A 17,123-nucleotide genomic window follows, 5' to 3' on the forward strand; every position below is an offset into this window, starting at 1 on the left:
TAGGCTCTCCATTTTGGCTACCAAGAGCAAAGCTGTATTTTCTATTTGGCCTCAGAGAAACTGCTGTGTGGGCATAGGCTGCTCTCTACAATGGACAGAGAGAAGGCTCCAATTTAGACTGAGAGACTATCAAAAAATATTTCATATCAAATCAGGAAAAAAAGTCTCTCTGAAGTTTAAATTACAAGGACTGGTTGTTCAAATTAATCAAAGAAATCAGATTATTTGCCAAATGTGGCCCTCAGTTTATACTGATTATAAATGGTCAGTAACACACTAAAGAGTTTCCCATTCACTATCTATTCTGTTCGCTAGTGTGAGTTCTTCCCAAAGATTGCATTTGTCTGAAATGCCAAGGAGAATTGTTGATCAGTATTTGGGAAAATCACATTAATAACACCATCATATGTGCACTGTAGGATTGAGGGGAGGAGCGAGGGAAGGAGACGAAACACTTTCACAGTATAGTCTTTGGATCTTCTCCCAGCCTAATTCTGGAAGAGCCAGGCAAGCTGACCACAGAGAATGTCTTATTGATAACCAAGAGAGCTGAGGTCAGAACTAAAATATAGTACTTCTAATATCATAACTGGGCTTCCATAGTAGCTCAGACGGTGAAGAATCTGCCTGCAATGCAGGAGACCCAGGTTCAATCCCTGGGTCGGGAAGATCCCCTAGAGAAGGAAATGATGACCCACTCCAGTATTCTTGCCTGGAAAATTCCATGGACAGAGGAGCCTGGCAGGCAACAGTCCATGGAGTCACAAAGGGTCAGACAAGACTGACTGACTAATGCTGACTGACTTGTCACTTTCAATCTAATAACTAGCTCAATAGTTATTTACATTTACATTACAATAGATAAACATTTACATTAAATTAACAAAATCTTAGAATTTTAAACATAAATCCTAAGTGTTTATTATAAATTTTGTGTTTTAGTTTTAAAAATAAGTTTGTTTTCTATACATAGGTTCACATTGCTTTCAAAAATACTTTCTGAAACTTACCATGGAAATGCTCTATACACTAATTGTATCAACACCAACATCCTGGATGTGATACTAGGTTTGTAAGATGTTTTGTAAGATGTTTCAACTAGGGGAACTGAGTAAGGGATACAGGGGACCTCTCTGAATTACTTCCTATAACTGCATGTGACTCTAAGATTATCTAAAAATAACACTTAGAAAACATTTTTTAAATTGATTTACAATACTGTGTAAGTATAAAACCCAGTGATTCAGTTATATAAATTCTTTTAATATATATATTCTTTATATACATATATTTTTTTTCAGATTCTTTTCCCTAATAGGTTATTACAGGGTACTGAGTATAATTCCCTATGCTATACAGTAGGTTCTTATTGACTATCTATTTTATACACACAAGTGTATATGTTAACCCTGGCCTCCTAATTTATCCCCCACCACCCCTCTTTCCCCTTTGATAACAATAAATTTGTTTTAGTAACAACAACAACTTACCATACTTCTCCAATCAGGATACAAGGATAATCACTCCTCTTGAGTTGGGTATGGAAAGTGATTATAAAATCATGGATGTTTGTCAATGTTGTGAAAAAAGGGATGTGTGTAGGGAACAGAGCCTTAACTATCAAGGACAACTGGAGTTAGGAAGTTATCTTTTAAAATATTACTACTACAAATCTCTATATACATCAAAGTTAAGATGGCTAAAATCTTAGTCTATAAATTCATAATCACAAAAAAGGTACCTCTCATAAGGTTACAATATGCTTTCTTTTGTACTTTGTTAATATATACTTTAAGTAAGCTATTCCTGACAGCTACAGAAAGGATGTACTGCATGCAAAATGACCACAAAATAAAAGTCCAGTATGAAGGAACCATTACATGTCTCTGGCTTGATTCTGTGGTTGTTATTTGCATAATTGGTAATTGGTAACTGGAGTAACTTGCATGCAGGAACAACCACAGAACAGTCTTCTGTGACTTGTGTTTATCTAAGTTACCTCTCTTAACGACTTGAGAAAAATTCCATTTTGAAATAGAAGTAAAATACGGGAAAAGAAAAAGGTTTTCCAGCTTGACTCTCTCATATTTTAACCCTTATTTCTTATCACCTGACAGAGGCTGGGAAGCCATAGGAGAAGAGCATCTTTTCATTATGATAGACTGTGGCTACTCTATGGTATGAACACCATTTCCCCCTAATAAAAGCCGCATAAGGGAAAAATCTCATCAGTAGTTCACTAGGAAAACCCATGTGTGATCCTCACATCTGTCCAGTTGTACGCAAAATACAGAAGCCATGAAAAATAAAAGCAAAAGTTAAGTTTACATGTGGTGAGCATTGCCAACTATTCTCTCATCTCTCCCAGCACAGGGATGAAGCAAAGAAGGGCATTCACAGAAACGTAAAATACCTGGTACAGAATCCATTTTCCCTGTCGTTCCCCAAGGGCACTGCCACGCTCTGTCTGGGAAACTCCTGCCTAACTGGAGCTGGCAGGCTCCAGCACTGGGAGCTGTCGGCAACCACGGTGGGAGAAAAGGCCAGCAAGACCTGCTTCTGCAGCAGGGACGCGTCCAGGGCGGACTGGCCAAGGTCGGGCATTAGGTCCCAGCAAGGAAGGGAGCTGGATCTCATGGCAGGCTGCTGGCCACCCGGGCAAATGCTGAAAGTAGAGCTGTCTGGAACGTGAAAATACTGAAGAAAGACAAGACAAGGTGGAGAGAGCACAGTTATACAGTCCAATATAGAAGCTAAGCTTCTCTAAAGCACAGCTTCTAAGAAACCACGACACATACTCTCAGGAGGGGGGGAACATGGGAATATTAGATGTCGTGTTCCTATGAGGAAGCCTGAAGGAGACAATTACAAGCAGCAATAGCAGGGTCTGCTTCTCTAGGCATAAGGAAAATGATAAAGCTGATGTGATCTGAAGGGGTGAGGGATGCCAAGTTCTCCATCTCGCCCAGGTACTACAAAAAAGCCAGATGCCACGGGGCAGAAACGCTGTGTGTTGGGAAGGGAGTCGTCGTGGAGAGGGTACGGCTGGACTGAAAGGGTCGCGCTCCGGGGGGACCGTGCAGAAGCGATCGGAATGAGATGAACAAGGGGAAACCGGGAGCTTGGAAGACAAATGTTTCTGAAGGCTCATCCTGAAGGAGTAGGAGACCCTGACCTCCCGCCCTCAACTGGAGTTCCACATGCTTTCTGGCACATGACAGAGTCTCAGGACTTAGGACTTAAAAAGGACCTGAAGGGATAATTTATCTGAAGCTCCTTGTTCACAGCTGAGGAAGCTGCTTCCCAGAGAGCGGATGATGGCGCCCAGCATCACAGAGCTAGTGTGTGAAGTGCGTGGCAGAGCCTGGCAGGAAGCCAGGCCTCCTCCTTTCCTCTCTGCTGTGTCTCCCACTGTTCCAGACTGTCTCCCTGAGAGGGGAGGGATGACCCTGTCTCAAACAATTCCCACACCTGCCCGAAGCTGGGTCAGGGCTGAAAAATGGGGCCCCCTGAGCTGCAGAAAGAATGAGGGCCCTTCCCTTCTCACGAGGAACCCACTGGGATGCTGGTGTGGAGATGGCTGCCGGCAACTCTCTTTTCCTGAGTGCCCGGCCTTTTTTTCTCAGATTATCTCACTGAACCTTCACCCAGACCCCACAAGGAATGCAAAATTATGCTGCTTTTCAGATGAGGCAGTGACAGTGTGGAGGGCTCTGACCCAGTGCTTTGGGAAGCCCTTAGGGTGGGGAAGAACTGGGAAAATTTTCAGGGCACACACTGGTTTTTTCCCCTCAAATCCTTGCCTACCATGCAATTACTGTTGACCTCTATTTCCCAACATGGGGCTTCTGGTCACCTATGTATTTTTAATCAATACTTCAATGAACCAAGATGAAATTCTATTAATCTGCCATTTTTATAAATCCTATAATGCACTGCAGGCTTAGAAGAGTAAGACTTTCATCCTAGGGTATTATTCTAATGTAATTTTTGGGAGCTGCAAGTACGGGCTAACAATAAATGCGGATAAAAGTAAAGAAAAATAATACTTTTCTGCGTGACGGTTTCAACAGCATAAAACAATAGCATACCACTTAGCATATTCTGTTTGTAAATCTTTTTAAAATATCTCCTTACTCTCTTAAAATAAAACTGTTCATCTGAACTGTATAAAGCACGGAGTAAAAAGAAAAAAAAAAATCCTTCTTGGATTCATTTTCCACATATTCTGCCACAGAGATGTTAACATAAATGAGCTGGTACATTTTCACATTTCCTCTCCTCCTGGACACAGAACTCAGCGCTCCCAGATCTGGGGCTCTGCTGGGGCTGAGCCTTCTGCACACATGGCTTTTCTGCAAGGCAGATGTTCTTTTCTGTAGCCTTGCAGCCAGCCCTCAGGCCAGCTTCCGGCCAGGGCGTTAGGAGCGCTGGCAGATGCGCTGGCAGCCTGAAGCTGCCAGGGCATCCAGATTTGCTGCTTGGGAGCCTGTCTCCTCGTTAATGACCTTGGAAACGCTCATCATGACACCACAGTTTCAGTGAAAGTACAAAGAAATGAATCCTTCACCTACATTCGGTGTTAGCTTTTGATCTGTCCTGGGTTAAAAAAAAGCTGATCCTTACCATTACTGATTTAAGAAAACTTATAGATTAAAAAAATTCATGTTTGCACGGCTTACCTCTTTTCCAGAGTGGGGTTTGGTGACAGTTAACTGTGGCTTATAAAATATCTGATATGGTGTGTTATTGACTATTGTAGTCTTGTCTTCAATCTGAACAATCTGTATGCCTTGCTGTACCATGGAGGAAATGCAGAACTGGCATAACTGCAGAACAATTGAGGAAAGAGTAATTCTTTAAATATCACATGGTATATAAAAACTTCTTTTTTAAAAAATATATATTTATGTGGCCACTTCATCATTTTGGCTGTCCCAGGGGAGTTCTGAGCACTTTAATGATGATGGCAATGATGAAGGAAACAGTAACAACTCCCCTCATATATTGCATTCTTGTGCTCCACCTGTTTAGAGTATTTCATGCATATTAACTCACAGAATCCTTACTACACCTCTATGGGGTAGCTACTATTATTCTCATTTTACAGAAGAGAAAGAATGAGACACAAAGGTAAGCAACTTGCCCTAGGTCACAAAGATAAAGAGGGTCTAGGGGTTGGAATTAGAAGCCATGTACACTGGTTCCCTGGTGCTGCCCTTAGCCACTGTGGGTCTCATCGCACTGTCCCACCACACTGTATGAGGGACTGATGCTCAGAGAAGACATTACTTGACTTAAGATATCCATCTAATAAGTGGTAATGTTCTCAGAGTATGGTCTGGGAACCCTTAGGGGCATGGTCTTTGACCTTCCAGGAGGCCCCAAGGCCAAAACTAATTTAAAAATAATACTAAGATGCTATTTGTCTTTTTCACTGTTTCACATAAGCATACAGTGGAGCTGTATAGAATCCCAGAGATTCTATGACATCATCATAGATATGTCATCATAAGATGATGTCATCATTCTTATGGCTAAAGAAATGTTTATTTGTGAATTCTCATGCTTAAAATTTTTTATATTTTAATTTCTAATTTGACAAAAATCAAATAGATATAATCCACACAAACAAAAGGGTTTTGGAGGTCCTCAGTATTTTTTAAGAGTATAAAGGGGTCCAGAGACTAGAAAGCTTGAGAATCACTACTGAAGAAAAATAAGATATAAATATAATGATATTATATTTTCCAACAGCTCATTCATTCATTCACTAACATTTATTTGTATTTATGTGGTCACTTTGTGAGGTGCTGGAGGTACTGCGTGTTTGACTGTGGATCATAACTTTCCAGGTTTTGATGGTAGTTCTCAACTTACAGCTATTCAACTTTGGGTGATTCACGCTTACAGCCCTTTGCCATTCACACCCATGTTACAGTATTTTGGCCGGCAGAGGATAAACATGTGTTGCCCAGACAACTTTGAGGAAATGGATACCAGCCTTGAATACTGAAGATCAACTTCTTTGTATCAGAGAAATTTATTTTTAAGAAGTCACCAAATGACCCTAACCTTTTTAAAGAGGTTCTTCAAAGATGCCTGTCAAAATCTGACTTCTCCTCAGAGAAAGAGCACTCTGAATTACACAACTCTGATGAAGTGCCCTTTCTTTTTCTGACTTGGGACAGCCACAATGACGAAGATACCATGAAGCACAGCATGAGGTTTCTAGGCGGTACACTATGGTGCTGCACTTCGTACATAGCTTAATGGGAGGCGTTAGTCTGTTATTCAGCTTAACTGGCCTTCGTATGCTACTTAGAAAAGATTCATGTTGAAAGCACATATTTAAATAACTGATTTATGTATTTTGTTTTTTTGCGTTTATCTTCATAAACGTGGGTACCAGACCCTGTCCAAGAACACCACTTCCAGAGCTTTTCTGGTGGCTCAGTGGTAAAGAATCTGTCTGCCAACGCAAGAGACACTGGTTTGATCCCTGGTCTGGGAAGATCCCACATGCCTCAGAGCAACTAGGCTTGTGCCTAACAACTGTTGAGCCTGTGCTCCGGAGCCCAGGAGCCACAACTACTGAGCCCATGTGCTGCAACTCCTGAAGCCTGAGTACCCCAGAACCCGTGCTCCTCACCAAGAGAAGCCACACAATGAGGAGCACATTCACCACAACTGGAGAGTAGCCCGGCTAGCTGCAACTAGAGAAAACCTCGCTCGGCAACGAACACCTAGGACATCCAAAAATAAACAAATTCTTGTTGTACAGTCACCAAATCATTTTTGACTCTTTGTGACTCCATGGACTGCAGCACATGAGGCTCCTCTGTCCTCTACTATCTCCCAGACTTTGCTTAAGTTCAGGTCCATTGAGTCAGTGATGCTATCTAACCATCTCATCCTCTACCGCCCCCTTCTCCTTCTGCCTTCAGTCTTTTCCAGCATCAGCGCCTTTATATATATATACACATACATATGTAAAGAATCAACTCCCTCTTAAAACATTGGTTCTGTGGGAGAATCAGATTCGACCTACATCCTTTCACTCAGGATGCCCTTTCTAGGACTATAACCTTTCTTGCAGGAGCCTCTGGCCTTTCACTCAAAACCCAGAATGTTAGCAACTCTACTTCCTGCTCTAAAATGAGGAGGCCAAGTACAATTTGTGGATATTTTGGAATAAGTTCTTTTTTTCCTTCACATACAATAAATCAAGTGACTGCTGAGTGTTCTGAAATAGAGTGGTTATTGGATAAATTATGTGACACAGCTTCTATCACTGGTAAAGGAAAGGAAAAAACCACTGTAAAACAGACAGGTCTAAGAAATCATGTGTTGCACTATTATAAACTGTTTGGAACATATAATACTAAAAAGGGATTAGGAAAGAAAAGGGAAGGCTCATTTTAAACAAGTTGAGGGGATGGCATGCTATTCCCAGCTCCACCCCGACCCCCCACTACTCCCTGTCCCAGCCAAGAGCCAAGCAGACTTTGAGAGACTTTGACCCTACCTTCTGATGTCCTGGGAAAGCACCAAGTCTTATTTCAGCATCAACAAACCCTTCTTCGTCCAAAGACACAACTTCACCATTACCTCCATCTTTCCACTTTGGAGATGTCAGGTTATGGACCAGTTTAATAGCTACTGACTTGTGCACCGTGTTTGTATTTGCCCAGTATATTCCAATTTGAAAAGCTTCCTGGAAAAATAATGCCTCAATTATAAAACTGTTTTCTTAACTTTGATATTTTTACCTCAATTCACAGGAATTTTTTCTATTATAGGTCTACCTAGGCAACCACATCCTTTTACTTTTTTTTTTTTTGTAATGGCAACATACCTTTTATTTCACTTCCCAATGCCTTCTTTGAATCACAGTGAAATTTGTATTTATGGAAGGAGGGAAAAAACATCAACCCAAACTGGGACTACCCTATAAATACCAAAGGCCTAGAAACTGAAGGTTTCATTTTATTTGATAAAAGAATAATGTGCAATATTAGGTACTACAGGTCAACATTCCAATTCCATAAGGTAACATCATATGATTATTTTTTTTAAAAAAAGAAAAAATGCAATTGAATAAAGATGTTTATAAACTGGAGCTAAAAGAAAAGAACCCTCAAATTGTTCCATATCAGAAAAACATTTTATTTAGGAATTCCATGTACCCTATTCTCTTACAGATTTATATGCTTTCTTGGAACTGGGCTAGCCTTATCAAGAAAGTTCTCTTGTGATGAAATACAAAATCTTCCTATGAAGTTCTGTTTTACAACCAGATTTTTTTCCCCCTTGTTAGTAATGATTCTATGTTGTTATCAATAACAGGTGGGCATACATGATTATGGACAGGCAAGTCCACTTATAAAGGAAAAGGGGCCTGACAAAAATAGCTGTCCAGAAATCTTCTGATTCATCTTGCAAATCTGTGAGAGTTTCTATAAAAACTACAAAAACATCTAGAGGGTAGGTTAGCACAGCATACAGCTCTATATTCTTAACATATCCTGAGAGACCAGTCCTAATACTTGTCAAACATCCTGTTGAGGAATGGAAATGAGAATGCAACTAGTACAAGTTATCGAATTTAATGATAACTCAAGCGTGAATACTGCTGATGGGTGGGGAAAAAAAAAACATCTGAGATGTCTTTGAATATCAAAGAACATTCCATACCCCTTACACATGCATCTGGGAGGACAGTCTTCCACAACTGATTGAGTCTGTTAAGAACATAAATGCAACCTCAGAATAAAAGATGGTTGTTGAAAGAAAAGAATTTCTATTAGTTTAAAAAAAGAGTTAAGGTACCTGAAAATTAGGAGGGATAATAATTTTGCCAGCAGGAACCTGTAGAACAATCTTCTCTCCCTCAAACAGCCAGAGGTCCCACTTGGACTGATTGATAAGCAGGGCCCAGGGTAGCAATTCTATCAATAAGGTCCTCACATATGGCTTCCAGGCTGACAGCTTCACTCGCATTGGGCTGTCCCACTGGCTCAGTTGCTCATTCCTGTGCCAAATACCACATCCAACAGACTCAATGAAACATGATGACTTCAGGACTCATGAAATGTGTTTTAAGAATTCCAGACACACAACGCTCCTGTATGGTACCTCTTCACATCAGAGTCACGCAATGCCAAATTTGCATCCAGGAGGAAGAAACTTTTCATGCAATTATGTTCTAGATTAAGAACGAAGCAATTCACAGAATACATCTACTAGGAGATAAAAGGTCAGAATGTGACAGACACTTGCAAACATCTTTTTTAAAATGTTTTTTGTTGGCATCTAACATTTTTGTGAACATTCATTCATTTAATATTGAGAAATGCTCATAGAAAAACACTGCTGGAGAACATTACCTGTCAGAAAGTGAAAAGTGAAAGTGAAAGTTGCTCAGTCGTGTCTGACTCTTTGTGACCCCATGGACTATACAGTTCATGGCATTCTCCAGGCCACAATACTGGAGTGGGTAGCCTTTCCCTTCTCCAGGGGATCTTGCCAACCCAGGGATTGAACCCAGGTTTCCTGCATTGCAGGCAGATTCTTTACCAGCTGAGCCACAAGAGAAGCCCAAGAATACTGGAGTGGGTAGCCTATCCCTTCTCCAGGGGATCTTCCCGACCCAGGAATTGAACCGGGGGGTCTCCTGCATTGTAGGTAGATTCTTTACCAACTGAGCTATCAGGGAAGCCCCTTACCTGTCAGAGTCCTTTTTATTATAGGGCCATGTGGGTTGAAGGAACTTCTCTGGCCCATAGAACTCATCAAGGATCTGAGTAACTGTGCCTCCAGGGTGTATCTTAGTGGCTATCTGCTTAATGAGCGATGTTGAGATGGGAACAGCACAGTGTGAAGGGTCATCCTCTTCTCTAGGAAATGGAAAGGAAAAACAAGAATGATTATCAGATGTATTATAAACCAATGTGGTTTTTTTTGTGTGTGTGTGTGAGAGTGAGTCAATTTTCGGTGCTTTAGGGGTGATGACATAGTTTGGGGAATGATCTGGGACTTTCCTCCCCACTGCTTGGGTGGAGCTCTCTCGTTCCCCTACAGAAATTATGTTGTCAATTAGATTTTCTGATCATCCCTCTTTTTCATTTCTAACGCAGCTGAATTTTATCTTCAACTACAGAAGAGAACAGAACACTAGGCAAGGCAGTTTAAAAATAACATTCTCATAAGAAATCACACAAAAAACTCTATCCTCTCTTGCCCCCCTTGACAGGACAAGGTACTTTTTCTTCTGAATCTGAGGAAAAAGTTAAGGACTTTCCCAGTACCTTGCTTGAAATGTTAGGTGATGTACAAGGTCAGGTTCTATGTTTTGCAGTGGTTTTTCCTGTCCTTTTCCTGGAATAATTTGTGTTTCACTCAATCCCAGACTCCTTTTCTCCAAATGTATGATAATGGGGTCTGGAAGATGACTCCTCATGATAAAAAGAGGGCTGAACACAATCTATAAAAATAAAAGGACAGAACAACTTTCATATTTGCTTTGTTGCAGTATTCCAGCTGTTTGATGCTGAGACAAACTTGTAATAAATCTCTTCCCTGGGTCACTCTGACCTTAATTTATTTCAGAACAGGAAAGGTCAAAGTCGTATGCCATATTTTAGGATCTGAAAGCACTCACCATTCGCTGCTGCACTTGAGAGCTGGGCTCCAAAGTCAAAACTGTGCACCAGACATAAATAATGGAACTGTTTGAAGATGGCACCTGCACATGAGAGAGAAGAGTTCTATTAAACACTAAACAGTTTACTAATTAATCAAAATAAGGCAGAGATATAATATCAGTTTGACTGATAAAAAAATTTAAAGTTATTGAAAAAAAAGCCATTAAAAAAAAAAAAGAATACCTAAGCAAAAACAGACTTCACTATGGCATAAAGTGAACGTGCGGCGCATCAATGGGGCCAATTATTTCCATAAAGATGAAGGGATTTGTATGTGGAGTGACTGATATAAGACTGAGTGGGAGAACGAAAGAGAGATTTGTGCTTCGTGGGAATGAAAGTGATGATGGTGGAGACTGAGAAAGAGATAAAAAAAAGTAGCAGGTCATCATAAAGCTTCTAAAGCGGGGAGGACACGCTTTTTTCCCTCCTATCCCTTGAAAGCCCTAGAGCATCAGAATCTTTTTCAAGATACAACTCATCTCCATCTGGAAGGGTAGAGTCTTGGCTACAGGAACTACTGGAACTGATACAAACGTGTTGTCGTGGGATGGGGAGGAAAAAGTTTGAGAAGTAATATTCAAAGTCTCCTCATATTATTTCAGGCCTCCCCTCTTTTGTACCTATCATTTATTAATAAATTAAGTGCTACACTGAATAAAGAACATAATGAGAACTTTAAAATTTTAAAGTTGCTCTGTTCTGGACTGTGCTACTTCTCACACCTGAATGACAACGCTGTACTCAGGGGCCTTGGATTCCAGGCACACGTCTCTCGACCAGTCTTCATCTCCTTTGGCCCTCACACACAACTCAGTCAGTTCATTGTTTTCTAGTATGTACGAAGGCAATTTCTGTTTGGCTGTGAGGCAGTCAAAATGTTCTCGAACCACAGCTTGTCCATCTTGACCAATGTAATGCTGAACCACTTTTAATTCTATGCTTTGAGACAAGTAACTACAGATGATCTGTCTTCCACAGATGATAATCTAAAAACAAAAACAAAAAAACAATCAATCAATCCCTCAATCAATAAGACTTCCATTAATTCAGACTCCATGAAATGGCAATAGAGCAAACTTGGGAGATATTGTAAGTTTGGTTTCAGACCACCCACAATAAAGCAATTATCTTAATAAAGAGGGCAATAAATTGTACTCTTATGCAATACAAGATCTCTGTATAAACTGATAATACAAACAACTTTTAACTCATATGCTGAATTATATTTTATCTTATTCACATTTTTCCTATAGTGTAGAAGCATTTATCTTTATAAAACACACATAATTATCCATTAATCCCAAGAATTATTTAACTTTTCATCCAGTTAAGTGTATAATTCAGGGCAGGCATTAAGAATTATTAATATCTCTTTTGGTGGAAACTGATGCAGTAGATACTTTTATAAAGCAAATCCCTGTGTAATATGAGTTTTCACCATGGTTGAGCAAGACAGGACTTTCAGATACAGTTTTCCTTATTTATAATATTTTTCCAGGTTATAAAATATATAATAAGTAATACATATATGGCATATTTAAAGGTCTAAGAATATGATCTAGCTCTAAGGCCTAATTTTATGTGTCAGCTTGAATGGGCCATGGGGTACACAGATATTTTGGTCACACATTACACTGGGTCTGTGTGTGTGAAGGTGTTTCTAGATGAGATTAATATTCGAATTGGTAGACTGACTAAAGGGGATTGCCCTCCCTAACTGGTGGGCCTCATCCTAGCAGCTGAAGACCTGGAAGAACGGAGAGCCTGGGTTAAGAGGCGACTCCTCCTGCCTCATGCCTGAGCTGGACGCCGGTCTGCTCCAGCCTTTGGAAACAACTGAAACATCAGCTCTTCTTGGTACGCGAGCCTGCTGACTTTCAGACTGGAACTACACAGCAGCTCTTCTGGTCTTCCAACTTGCAGATGGCGGATCTTAGGACTTCTCAGCCTCCATAATTGTGCGAGCCAATTTACAGTAAACCTCTCTTTCCCCTTCTCTATGTGTGTATGTACATACATACTTACAAGTATATGTGTGTGTGTACACACACAGACACACCCTATTTGTTCTGTTTTTTTTCCTTTTTGGAGAACCTAGTAAGTATTTTCATAAATTATCTCTTATTTTCACAACCACCACATAAAACAGGTGCTATAATGAGTCCTCATATTAACAAGGAAAAAAACAGAGGCAGAGAGATGTTGAATAACTGGGCTGATGTTACCCCAACTGTCTGGTCCAGAGTCTGTGCTGATCACTACCCTGATAGTCCGTATCTCATAAAATCAATACCTACCTATTAAGAAAACAGAAACAATATAAAGAGAATAAGGCTGCTCATCATAAGGTAAATGTATTATAGCAGAAACCAGTGGTTTCATTCCAAATAACTCCTTTTTCTTTGTTAGTCTTTCCTTTTCCTTTGCTGTCAAAATCACTGATTTGGTTTAGTCCTCAAAAAGCAGTCCAGTCCTCAGGGAAAGTGGACACCTCTCAAGACCCCTAAAGGCTATATCACCGTTGGTACATGCCAATCCTGGTAACTCCATTCCCTCATTGCCAATGATTAGTGGTGAACATGGGGCTCTGTTTTGGCAAATAATACAAAAAGGAAGACTGCTAAAAGTCTCTGGGAAAGATTTTACTCTTTGATAATAAGGGAAACAATTTGAGAAGAGAAAACCCTCCTTTTTTTCTGCCATGGAAGATATTAGGAGAGGATATAGATTTTGCAGCTATCTTGAGGCCAGGAAGGCAAATTCAAGATGACAGCAGAGAAGCAGATACAGTACTGAGCACCTAATTAACTAACCAACACTGAACCTGCCGTAAAATAGGAGCAATAATATCTGCTTCATTAACTTGCTATGAAGATTAAAAAGCCTATTTTTGTAACGTCATGGTGAAAGCATCCTAATTGATATATTTTCCTATGTCATTAGGAGCACTTTGTAACCACCATTTTTTAAAAAAACTCTTACTTATAAGAATAAATATATTAACAATTATTTATGAACTATTATTTATCCCAGACAAATCTGCTAGATTGACAGACCAAAAATTAAAGTCACTGTTGCTTCAACTTGCATTATTTGAATAGACAGGTTTAGCAATTTCTTGAACATTTATTTTCCAACAGTCTATTCTTTAGAATCTTCTTTAGAGGGAACACGTCTGCAAAAACCAGGCTATGCTTAACTGTTATATTCCCCCTAGATACTCTGGCCATTATAATCTTTTAAAACAGTATTTTCAAAATAACAAAACACACACAAGTCAACTGAACTATGAGTCCTAAATGAGCACACAAGCTTTTCTTTAGCACATGTAGGGGTTACTAGACACTTATGATAAGCCTTATGATGCCATAGCATTGTCTAATTTTGAATAAACATTTGGAAGCTCTGAGGCAGTATTTAACTCTGTTCCTCTTCTGGATGTGTCCAGGCCTGGCGATGTGCGTTCAGTGCTCTCGCTTCAGAACCTTTGGGCCCCATGAGACTTAGGAGAGAATTTGGCTGTCTCTCACAGAAACCACAGAATCTCTGCAACCATCTGGGACTCACTTTGTTTAAAGACAAAGATCCTCTTGGTGGGTTTTTATAGTTTCATTTTCAACCAAAAAGCCTGTTAAATAGGCTTCAAATTTGATAAAAAGAAAATCCTTAAAAGTGGCCAGGGAGGAAAGGCTACTAAGATGAAAGGATATCCAAAATGGCTGCCCCTTGGAACTGAGCTCTACATGGCTGCTCCCTCACAGGGTTCAGCGACAGCCGTGTCTGCTTTCCTTCAAAGTGGCAACACTTACGGTGCTGATATTTTGAAAATTATGGTTAGAATTTCAAGATTAATTTATCAGTTGAAGACAGCTACTTAATTTTTGTAATGTAGGGTTTCTCTTTAGTACACATTTCCAGGTTTCACACCACTTCCCCAAACTCCAAAGCCACAAAGATGCATATTGAAGATTTCTACATATGATTTTACTTAGCAGGTTTCAGAACTCTTATTAGATCAGTGCCAAGAAGAATAGCAATATTAAAAGAATAATTCCAGAGCACCAGATGCACTGGAAAATGATATCTTAGCCATGATTAAAAGTGTATGCATAAAGATACAAATATATATACATACATTCATATATGTACATTGAAATTTTTAGAGCGGTAAAGCTTTCCTCAATGAAGAGATGGAAAACATAGAAGCAGATACGTGTACATAAGCAGTTGTATAATGCAAAGTTCCTGGGAAATTTTATGTGTGGTCAATTTTTACTGAATTGGAGAAATGAGAAGGGTCTTGGAAAGGCAAGGTACAGGCAACTAAACGTCATTGTTCCAACAAGCTTTAGCCAATTCTCCACTGTCCAGAGGCATGGTAACACGGTTAAGGTACATCAGGGAGCTGCACACACTCACCTCCCCAAATGGGGTGTGGTAATTAGGCAGCTGCGGTTTACTGTAACTTTCCAGGCCCAGGTGGGATAGAAGGAAAGAATCCAAGATGTGAAGGAGGCAGGGGTCCACCACGCTCTTCTGGAAGTTTGGTTCCTATCTTCCTTCTTAACCTGGCCACCTGAGGAATCCTGTGTCTCTGGTGTACTTTGACTAGAGCTAACCTGAATGTCAGTCAATCTACACTGACCATAGGGAAAAAAAATCCAATTTAAAAGGAAGTAATACTTTGTGTGTGTTGGGCGGGGGGTGGGCGGTGTGGAGGGGAGAGGGAGAGAGAGAGAGACACAGACAGACAGGAACAGACAGAGAGAGACAGGGACAGACAGACAGAGAAGTGGGGAGAGAGAGAGAGAAAGAGAAGAAACACTGAAAAACAATGACTGGAAAGGTTTTTTACAACTTTGATACATGCAGCAGTAGGTCTGAGGTTGCCATGGTGGTCTACCAAACCTCCTATTACCCAGGTTCAGTATAAACCACTTTCTATTTGCTTCAATTTTAGGTTAAAGAATTGTTGCTTTTGTGTTTCATTCTCCCCTGCTCTGCTGAGTTTTTAAAAATGACTCTAATATAGAGCACAGTCTCATATGATGATGACAAGAAATGTTAAAACTCAAAATAAGTTATGTGTGTAAGGCCTCCCATGATAGTAGGAATGTAAAATGGATTTTCCCAGCTCCTGTGAGAGAAGACACCTCTTCTCAAACAGGTAAATGCCAAGTAAGGGCTGCTTATGCTTCCATTATTTCTTTCTACATATCCCTTTCCTGTCTGGCTAGACTTGAACTTTTTTTTTTTAAGAGTATTTATTATAAATGGGGTAGAAGCAGAGAAAAGTGTGAAAGGCATTCTCCCCCCAGCCCCAGAAAAGGATTATTAACATTTAACAGTACAAATAACATTTGGCAAAGTCCTGAAATGTGATTTGGCACCAGATGCCTTAAAATCTATATTTGGCACTAACAGAGAGAGTGATTAAAAGAATTCCTTAAACTCTCAATGCATGGAAAATTTTTTTAGTTCTGATTTGAACCCTTCATAAATATTTAAGGTTTAAAAAATGCTAATAGTTTGAAAAACTCATGAAGTCGGCAGAAGTTTTAGGAAAAATATATATTTGGTTATTTAAAAGATTAGCTTAGTAGCAGTAAGACTCTGGTAAGTCAAAACAGTGAATTTTGTCTAACAAATAAAGTACATCTTTTTAATTTGGAAATATGCATCAAGCATTACAAAAATATTCATATCCTTTGGGCAGGTAATTTAAATTTTATAGCAATTATTTTAAGGACAGATACAGAAATGTGGACATATATTTATACAAAAAGATATTTACTGCAGGATCTATTACAGTGACCAACTGGACATTAACTGAATATTCAACAACAAGGAAATGTCTATGTGTGTTGCGATATACCATATGGCAAATCACTAGGCAACCATTCAAAGGATAACTTCAGGAATTTTAAATAACAGGAGAAAATAAACATTACATAAAGTTAAAAGAAGAAACAAGTTGAAAAATTGTGATTACAGTTCAATTTCACTCAGATGGTAAGGAATCTGCCTGCAATGTGGGAGGACCTAGGTTTGACCCCTAGGTTGGGAAGATCCCCTGGAGGAGGACATGGCAACCCACTCCAGTATTCTTGCCTGGAGATCCCCATGGACAGAGGAGTCTGGTGGGCTACAGTTTACAGGGTTGCAAAGAGTTGGACATAACTGAGTGACTAAGTACACACAGTTAGATTTCGAGTTGTTTCAAAGAAAAAAAGCAGAAGAAAATACACCAAAGTAATAATAGAATATATTTTTTGGTTGGTAGATTTAAGAGTAAGTTTAATTTTCTTCATGAGGCTTTTCTGTATTTCCAGATATATTTTATAATAGTTAACATAAAAATAACAGTGTGAACTAGTATTTATTGGGTGTTTTCTATTCTAAAAGGAATATGAA

At 39.6% G+C, this 17,123-nt stretch overlaps 1 protein-coding gene across 9 annotated transcripts in view; it reads right to left on the bottom strand.

Annotated features, from left to right (window-relative positions):
• Positions 1-17,123, bottom strand: part of VPS13B (vacuolar protein sorting 13 homolog B) — a 771,473-nt gene that overhangs the window by 44,357 nt on the left and 709,993 nt on the right. For all 9 annotated transcript variants that reach the window (XM_061123681.1, XM_061123682.1, XM_061123678.1 and 6 more), the window contains 8 exons: positions 11,432-11,695; positions 10,664-10,747; positions 10,311-10,486; positions 9,729-9,899; positions 8,833-9,034; positions 7,529-7,717; positions 4,683-4,829; positions 2,414-2,697 (listed from right to left, as the gene is read on the bottom strand). In XM_061123681.1, the coding sequence (XP_060979664.1) occupies positions 2,414-2,697; positions 4,683-4,829; positions 7,529-7,717; positions 8,833-9,034; positions 9,729-9,899; positions 10,311-10,486; positions 10,664-10,747; positions 11,432-11,695 (1,517 nt within the window). The remainder of the gene's footprint in view (positions 1-2,413; positions 2,698-4,682; positions 4,830-7,528; positions 7,718-8,832; positions 9,035-9,728; positions 9,900-10,310; positions 10,487-10,663; positions 10,748-11,431; positions 11,696-17,123) is intronic.

This window comes from Dama dama, chromosome 21 (genome assembly GCF_033118175.1).
Source record: "Dama dama isolate Ldn47 chromosome 21, ASM3311817v1, whole genome shotgun sequence".
Taxonomy (NCBI): domain Eukaryota; kingdom Metazoa; phylum Chordata; class Mammalia; order Artiodactyla; family Cervidae; genus Dama; species Dama dama.